The sequence below is a fragment of the Cebus imitator genome, unplaced genomic scaffold (genome assembly GCF_001604975.1).
Source record: "Cebus imitator isolate Cc_AM_T3 unplaced genomic scaffold, Cebus_imitator-1.0 Scaffold70, whole genome shotgun sequence".
Lineage (NCBI taxonomy): Eukaryota > Metazoa > Chordata > Mammalia > Primates > Cebidae > Cebus > Cebus imitator.
In genome coordinates, this window is record NW_016107385.1 from 3,105,578 (window position 1) to 3,114,784 (window position 9,207).

The 9,207-nt window shown below is 39.4% G+C and overlaps 1 protein-coding gene across 3 annotated transcripts in view; it reads left to right on the forward strand.

Moving 5' to 3' along the window:
• KNL1 (kinetochore scaffold 1) overlaps positions 1-9,207 on the forward strand; it is a 41,868-nt gene that overhangs the window by 662 nt on the left and 31,999 nt on the right. For all 3 annotated transcript variants that reach the window (XR_005200765.1, XM_037739432.1, XM_017530888.2), the window contains exon 2: positions 976-5,574. Coding sequence is in view for 2 of the 3 variants with exons in the window: in XM_037739432.1 (XP_037595360.1) it covers positions 976-5,574 (4,599 nt within the window). In the remaining variant the exon portion in view is untranslated. The remainder of the gene's footprint in view (positions 1-975; positions 5,575-9,207) is intronic.

Sequence of the window (9,207 nt, forward strand, 5' to 3'; positions counted from 1 at the left end):
TTGAGACAGAGTCTTACACTGTTGCCCAGGCTGGAGTGCAGTGGCACAATCTTGGCTCACTGCAGCCTCAACCTTCTGAGCTCAAGCAGTCCTCCCACCTCTGCCTCCTGAGTAGCCGGGACTACAGGCATATGCCACCATGCCTAGCTAATTTTTGTTCATTTTTTATAGAGACAAGGTCTCACTATGTTGCCCAGGCTGGTCTTGAACTCCTGGGCCCAAGGGGTCCTTTTGCCTAAGCTTCCCAAAGTGCAGGGATTACAAGTGTGAGCCACCATACCCAGTCTAGAATGTAATATAGATTAGCCACCATGCACTTAATGCCTTTCCTAGTCTTTTAAAATTTAGGATAAGAATGACCTTCTATTCAATAAAGTAATTAGAATTTTCATTATGTTTACATTTGGTGCTGTATTTTTCATTTTTTAGTCATTCTAGTGGGTATGTAATTAACCTTAATTTTAAATTTGTCCCCAAACACTAAAAAGTAAATTACTCACAGATGCACAGATTTTAGAATTTTTCTTTTGTTTTCCTAAGAGACTGGGTCTTACTCTATTGCCAAGGTTGGAGTGCAGTGGTGTGATCCTAGCTCACTACAGCTCAAACTCCTAGACTCAAGCAGTCCTCCCACCTCAGCCTTTCTAATAGGTGGGACTACAGGCATGCACCACTGTGGCTAATATTTACATTTTTTTTGTAGAGACTGGGAGACAGGATCTTACTTTTTTATTCCTGGCTTCAGGCAATCCTGCCTTGGCCTCCCAAAGTGCTTGGATTATAGACTTGAGCCACTGTGCCCAGCCTAGAATAATTTTAAATGGCAAATTTTAGGCAACATATTACATTATTGATTGAAACAAACCAATGTGTTATGAAACCATCACTGAGGATTTTTTATCTAATATATGTTACAAAATACCTTTTTAAAAGTTTGCGTTTGTTCTGATCTCTTACATTTTGTTTTCATTATAGTTTTCAGTTATAGAACATAACCATGAAAGGAAACATGCAGATGACCAGACAGTCATCTTTTCAGATGAAAACCAGATGGATCTGACATCAAGTCACACTGTAATGATTACCAAAGGCCTTTTAGATAATCCCAAAAGTGAAAAGCTCACCAAGATAGATACCACATCATTTCTAGCTAATTTAAAGCTTCACACTGAGGACTCAAGAATGAAAAAAGAATTAAATTTTTCCATGGATCGAAACACTTCTTCAGAAAAGAAAATAAATTTCAATGACTTCATAAAAAGATTGAAAACAGGAAAATATAATGCTTTTCCTAATGGGCCTGATAAAGAAAATTTTGAGATACCTGTTTATTCTGATGAATCACATAGCGCCTCTTCTACACGTCAAATGCGTGTATCTCTTAATGAAGATGAGAATAACAGTAATATTACTAGGATCTTTAGAGAAAAAGATGATGGGATGAATTTCACTCAGTGTCATACAGCGAATATTCAGACATTGATTCCCACATCCAGGGAGACCAACTCACAGGAATCTAAAGGTAATGATTATACAATTTATGGCAGTGATGTTATGGACTTGACATTGAACCACACTATACAGATTTTACCCGCAACAGATAATTTTTCTAAAATAGAAAATCAAACTCAGAATGCCATAATGGATGTAACAACAGGTTACGGGACTAAAGCTTCAGGAAAGAAAACAATTTTTAAGAGTAAACAAAATGCTGCTTTTCAAGACCCTTCCATAAACCCTGCAGACAAAATACATATTACCAAAGGTCATACTATGGGAGCGGAAACTCATATACTCTCACATACTTGTAATCAAGATGCCAGAATATTAGCCATGACCCCAGAATCTATATGTTCTAATTCAGCTATTCAAGGTTGTAAGAGAGTTTTCTATTCCAGTCGTAATGATACCAAGGAAATGACCAAGTGTCTCTCAAGTATGAGAGAAGAGAAAAATTTGCTAAAGCATGACAGTAATTATTCTAAAATATATTGCAATCCAGATGCTATGTCTTGTCTCACAGAGAAAACTATTTATTCTGGAGAGGAGAACATGGATATCACCAAGAGTCACACGGTTGCAATAGATAATCAGATTTTTAAACAAGATCAATCAAATGTTCAGATAGCAGCTGCGCTACCACCTGAAAAAGAAATGATGCTCCAAAATCACATGACCACATCAGAAGATGGGAAAACAAATGTAAATTGTAACTCAGTTCCTCTTGTATCTAAGGAAAGAATACAGCAGAGCTTGTCAAATATTTTACCAATTTCATTGACTGATAGAAAGACTGAACTTTTAGCAGGTGAAGATACGGATTTGACCGAAAGTCACACAAGTAACTTAGGAAGTCAGGTTCCTCTTGCAAGTTACAGTCCAGCACCAGAGAATACCAGTGAATCTCACTCTCACAGCAAAAGCTGTTCACATAAATGTCAAAAAATGACCAAAAGTCATACCGAACCATTTCAACAACCAGACATAATATCTAAAAACAGCCTAACCGATGCCGGTAACAAAGACAAAGAGCAGATTTTGAATATTTTGCCATACCTTGATAAAGATTTTCCTCAGTCAGCTGATTGTAATCAGGACATGGCAACAAGCCATAATATAGTCTACTCTGGTGAAGTTCTTGAAAAACAAGTAGCTAATAGAAATACAGTTTCATGTGAACAATCTTTGTTTTCTACTAGAAAGCAATTCTTTTCATCAGGACAATCTTCTATGAAAATTCATAATACTACCCTTAATAGTCATACAGTGAAATCTCTACTAGGTCAGAATTCTAAACTGCCTGAGCCACTGAGGAAAAGTTTAAGTAATCCCATACCTGACTATTGTCATGACAAGATGATTATGTGTTCCGAGGAAGAGCAAAATATGGATCTAACGAAGAGCCACACTGTTGTCATTGGATTTGGTCCTTCTGAACTACAAAAACTTGGTAAAACTAATTTAGAACACACTATTAGCCAGCTAACAACAGCAAGCAGACAGACAGCTGTAAAAGTTGAAAAATGTGGTAAAAGTCCCATAGAAAGAAGTGGAATACTTATATCTAACAGTATTATGGATGTATTAAAGGATGAAAGTGTACAGAAACCTGAATTTCCTGAGGAAAAGCAAAATATTAAAATTTGGGGGAGGAAAAGTGTTGGCGGACTAAAAATTGATAAGACTATTGTATTTTCAGAAGATAAGAATGATATGGATATCACTAAGAGCTATACAGTGGAAATAAGTCATAGACCTTTATTAGATAAACATGATTGTCATTTGGTGCCATTGGCAGGAACTTCTGAAACTATTTTATATACATATGGGCAGGATGACATGGAAATCACTAGAAGTCACACAACTGCCTTAGGATGTAAAACTGTCTCACCAGATGAAATAACTTCTAGGCCTATGGACAAAACTGTATCGTTTGTAGATAATCATGATGAACTAGAAATGACAAAGTCCCATACTGTTTTCATTGACTACCAAGAAAAGGAAAGAACTGTGCTTCCAAACAGACCTAACTTTGAACTATCCCAAAGGAAAAGCCTAGGAACACCAAAAGTGTTATGTACTCCTACTGAGGAGAGTGTTTTCTTGCCAGAAAATGGTGAAAGTGACGGTCTAGTAGCAAGTGACAGCCAGCTAACACCTCTGGAGGAATGGTCTAATAATAGAGGTCCTATAGAGGTTGCTGATAACATGGAAGTGTCTAAATCAACCACTTGGGAAGACTTCAAAGATGTACAAAATCCTGGATTTCTGAATGAACCTCTGTCAGCCAAAAGTCAGAGAAGAAAAAGCCTTAAGCTAAAAAATGACAAGACCATTGTATTTTCAGAGAATGATAAAAATGATATGGATATTACCCAGAGTTGTATGGTGGAAATATATAACAAAAGTGCCCTGGAGGATAAAGAGGACTTCCATTTGGTGCCTTTGGCAGGGGCTTCTAAAACTATTTTGTATTCATGTGGGCAGGATGACATGGAGATCACTAGAAGTCACACAACTACCTTAGAATGTAAAACTGTCTTGCCAAATGAAATAGCTATCAGGCCCATGGACAAAACTGTAATATTCACAGATAATCACAGTGATCTGGATGTCACCACATCCCATACTGCTTTTATTGAATGTCAAGCCACAGAGAAAATACTTGAAGAGAACCCTAATTTTGGAATAGCAAAAGGAAAAAACTTGGGTGTTTCCTTTCCTAAGGATAATAGCTATGTTCAAGAAATCGCTGAAAAACAAGCACTGGGTATAGAAAACAAAATTGTTCTTCACACTGAGCAAAAGCAACAACGCTTTGCTTCTACTAATACATTGTCTGGGGATCAAGGTGAAATGGAAATCATCAAATTCCATAGTGCTGCCATGGATGAAAAGGTCTTAGGGAAAGTTGTAGACCAGGCCTATACATTGGAAAAAGCCCAGATTGAAAGCTGTCAGTTAAATAATAGAGATAGAAGAAATGTAGATTTTACAAGCAGTCATGCAACTGCTATTTGTGGATCCAGTGATGATAATTCCTGTTCTCCAAATGTTATTAACTATACTGATAATTTGGAGGGTAGTGCCATGCCCGTATGTGATAAAGATAAGGAAAAAGCCAATAATTGCCCAGTGCAGAATGATCTTGCACCCATATGTGAAAACAAGCCTAAAATGCTCAATAATGAGAAGTGGTTTGCTGAAGCCTATAAAAAAGAACTGAAGGAAAATACTCAAACAACTAACTGTAATACAGCTCTTGATTTCCACAGTAACTCAGACTTGGCTAAGCAAGTCATTCAAACTCATGTGAATGCTGGAAAAGCACCAGATCCTGCAGTGACATGTAATATTCACTGTTTTCATAGAGTCAAACCAAATCTGAATGATCTGAATGGAAAAACTAAAGCTTTTCAAACTGTTCATGTACCGCCTCCTCCAGAGCAATTACTTGAATTGGGAAATAAGGCACACAATGGTTTGAGTGTAGTGCAAGCTTCAGAAATGTTTAATATTAACATAATCTTCAGCAATGCTAAAGATAGTAGAGATGAAGAAAATAAAAAGACTAGTAATGGAGCTGAAACCACCTCTCTACCATTAAAGACAGTTGTTAAAGATAAAGTGAGGAGATGTTCTTTGGGAATCTTTTTGCCTAGATTGCCAAACAAGAGAAATTGCAGTGTCACTGGTATTGATGAGCTGGAACAGATTCCAGCATACACAACTGATTTAAATCACTTAGAAACTCAGCCAGTCTCTAGCAAAGATTCAGGCATTGGATCTGTTGCAGCTAAACTGAACCTAAGTCCTTCTCAATATATAAATGAGGAAAATCTTCCTATATATCCTGATGAGATCAATTCCTCAGACTCTATTAACATAGAAACTGAGGAAAAGGCTTTGATTGAGACATACCAAAAAGAGATTTCACCGTATGAAAATAAAATGGAGAAAACTTTCAATAGCCAAAAAAGAACCTGGGTACAAGAAGAAGAAGAAGATACTCAGAAGGAGAAAAAAATCAGAAAAAATGAGATTAAGTTTAGTGATACTGCACAAGATCAGGAGGTGAGCTCTGTCTTTAATCAAGGAATGTTCTTGAGTTTGGGGTTTTTAGTTTTTTTTTTTTAAATTGTGGGTATTCTCAAATTTTAATCTTAGTCTTGGGAGGCAGAAAATGATTGTTTCCACTTACAGGGCTGGAGAAATATTCTTTTGTAGAACCTTCAGGAATTAATTGCCTAACAGCTAGACTTCAAAGCAACTTAAAGTGACAAATAGTCACCAAAAAAATTAAATGAAAAATTGTACAAGAAGTAGTGTTAAAATTGTATGATTTTAAAAGGCAAATATTGTCACCTCTAGTGTTTTGTCAATTTGGGTTTATATAAGACTCTCTAGGGAGGGTATATATAGTGTGAAAAGTCATCTTCAGTGTTATATTTGGGGAGTAAAAAGCCTTTCTGTTTTGTAAACTGCATGAAATAAAGCTTGACTGAATTTTCTTGGCTGATGAGGATATGTAGAAGTTAAGATTGAGAGTCCATTTCTTTTTATTTTATTTTATTTTATTTTATTTTATTTTTGAGATGGAGTCTCTCTCTGTTGCCCAGGCTGGAGTACACTGAAATGATCGTGGCTCACTGCAGCCTCCGCCTCCCAGGTTCAAGTGATTTTCCTGCTTCAGCCTCCTAATTAGCTAGGATTACAGGCACCCACCACCATACCTGGCTCGTGTGTGTGTGTGTGTTTAGTACAGATGGGTTTCCCCATGTTGGCCAGGCTGGTCTTGAACTCCTGACCTCAAGTGATCTGCCTGCCTCAGCCTCCCAAAGTGCTGGGATTACAGGCATGAACCACTGTGCCCAGCCTTAGAGAGTCCATTTCTTTAGTGGGCAGGAGAATGCCTAGGTCATTTTGTATGAAAAGAAGCACTATTTTTTTAAGAAGACAAATTTTTTTTTAAGTCAAGAAGCACTATTTCGATAACTTGGGGAGAAAAAAATCTGTCACTTAGATCAAATTTTATAGGTGGAGACATAAAGATTAGGAAGTATCAGGCCGGGCGCGGTGGCTCACGCCTGTAATCCTAGCACTTTGGGGAGGCCGAGGCGGGTGGATCACGAGGTCAAGAGATCGAGACCATCCTGGTCAACATGGTGAAACCCCGTCTCTACTAAAAATACAAAAAATTAGCTGGGCATGGTGGTGCGTGCCTGTAATCCCAGCTACTCAGGAGGCTGAGGCAGGAGAATTGCCTGAACCCGGGAGGCGGAGGTTGCGGTGAGCCGAAATTGCGCCATTGCACTCCAGCCTGGATAACAAGAGTGAAACTCCGACTCAAAAAAAAAAGGAGATTAGGAAGTATCAGAGGTTCATAGAAAACAAGGCTTCAACTCTGTTCAATACATAAGTAAGCATAGAAGGCAATTTGAGTGGCTCTATGAGATAATGTCATGAGGCCGTGGTTAGTGATAAAGTTATGAGAAAGTAGTAATATAAAATTTAACAATAGCTTTTATTGAAATTTGCATTCTATTTTCTTTTTTGAGATGGAGTTTTGCTCTTTCCCAGGCTGGAGTGCAATGGTGTGATCTCGGCTTACTGGATCTTCCGCCTCCTGGGTTCAAGGGATTCTCTTGCCTCAGCCTCCCGAGTAGCTGGGATAACAGCTCTACTAAAAATACAAAAATACATCCAGAGTAGCTAGGATGAAGTCTCTACTAAAAATGCAAAAAGTAGCCGGGCGTGGTGGTGGGCCCACGCCTTGCTATTTTTTGTATTTTTAGTAGAGACTTGGTTTCACCATGTTGGCCGGGCTGGTTTTGAACTCCTAACCTCAAGTGGTCCGCCCACCTCAGCCTCCCAAAGTTCCAGGAATATAGCAGTGAGCCACTGTGCCTGGCCTGCATTCTATTTTCAGTAAATATATAGAGTATCTGCTATGTCTTTTTTTTGTGTCTGTTTTTGTTTTTGAGACAGAATCTCTGTCTGTTACCCAGGCTGGAGTGCTGTGGTGCAGTCTTGGCTCACTGCAGCCTCTGCCTCCCGGTTGAAGCATTTCTCTTGCTTCAGCATCCTGAGTAGCTGGGACTACTGGCGCATGCTGCCTTGCCCAGCTTATTGTTGTATTTTTAGTAGATACGGGGTTTCACCATATTGGACAGGATGGTCTTGATCTCCTGACCTCGTGATCCACCCACCTCATCCTCCCAAAGTGCTGGGATTACGGGTGTGAGCCACCACGCCCAGCCGAGTATCTGCTATGTCTTAGGCAATGTTCTTTGTGCTCGGAACGCTTACAAAAATCTGCTCTCATGGAGCTAACATAATTATTTATTTATTTGGAGACAGAGTCTCACTCTGTCGCCCAGGCTGGAGTGCAATGGTGTGATCTTGGCTCACTGTAACCTCTGCGTCCTAGGTTCAAGCAATTTTCCTGCCTCATGCTTCTGAGTAGCAGGACTACAGGTGTGTGCCACCACACCTGGCTGTTTTTTTCTATTTTTAGTAGAGACAAGGTTTCACTGGGTTAGCCATTATGGTCTCGATCTCCTGGCCTCATGATCCACCTCAGCCTCCCAAAGTGCTGGGATTACAGGCGTGAGCCACCACACCTGGTCATTTGTTTTTGAGACAGAGTCTCGCTTTGTCATCCAGGCTTGAGTGCAGTAGAGTGATGATCTTGGCTCACTGCAACCTCCGTCTCCCTGGTTCAAGTGACTCTCATATCTCAGCCTCCCGATTATCTGGGAGGATGGGTGCATGCCAACACGCCCTGCTAATTTTTGTATTTTTAGTAGAGACGAGGTTTCACCACGTTCGCCAGGCTGGTCTCAAACTCCTTGCCTCAAGTGACCCACCCACCTGGGCCTCCCAGAGTTCTGCGATTACAGGCATGAGCCACCACAAGCAGCCCATAATGGCTTTTATTTATTTGTTTATTTGTTTTGTTTGTTTTGAGATCAAGTCTTGCTCTGTTGCCCAGGAGTGCAGTGGCACGATATCAGCTCACTGTAACCTCTGCCTCCCATGTACAACAAGTTCTCCTGCCTTAGCCTCCTGAATAGCTGGGATTACAGGCATGTGCCATGACACCTGGCTTTTGTATGTTTATTAGAGACAGAGTTCACAACGTTGGCCAGGCTGGCCTTAAACTCCTGACCTCAAGAGATCTGCCCTCCTCAGCCTCCCAAAATGCTGGGATTACAGGCCTGAGCCACTGCACCCAGCCCCCATAATGGCATTTAGATAAAAGAATATATTTTTCCAAAAAACATGTAAGAGGGTAGATGAAGATGGCATTTAAAGCTGCGAAGTCAAATGGTTAAAATGATAAAAGCAGGACCACATAACTTATTCAGCCAAAGAAGTCTTGGTCAGCTGGGTTGGAAAGTAGAAGAACCGGGAAATAAGTTTATTGTCTGGATTCTAGCCAGGGCCACCACATGCAGGTGATATTCAAGTCTGATTTTCTGCAGTATGGTAGACATGCTACTGGTGGCTAGTAGCTGAATAACTGGATATGTCAACATTTGGTAGCTTAGAGGATCTGATTATAACTTAGATACATAATGAGAAATAATTTGTATACACAGTATAATCCATAAAGTTATTTTTGTATATTTTTAATAAAATTACTTTTAAAGTCTGAAGGCCTAAGATGCTTGTTACTTATTCCAATTCTTTTTTTTTTTTTTT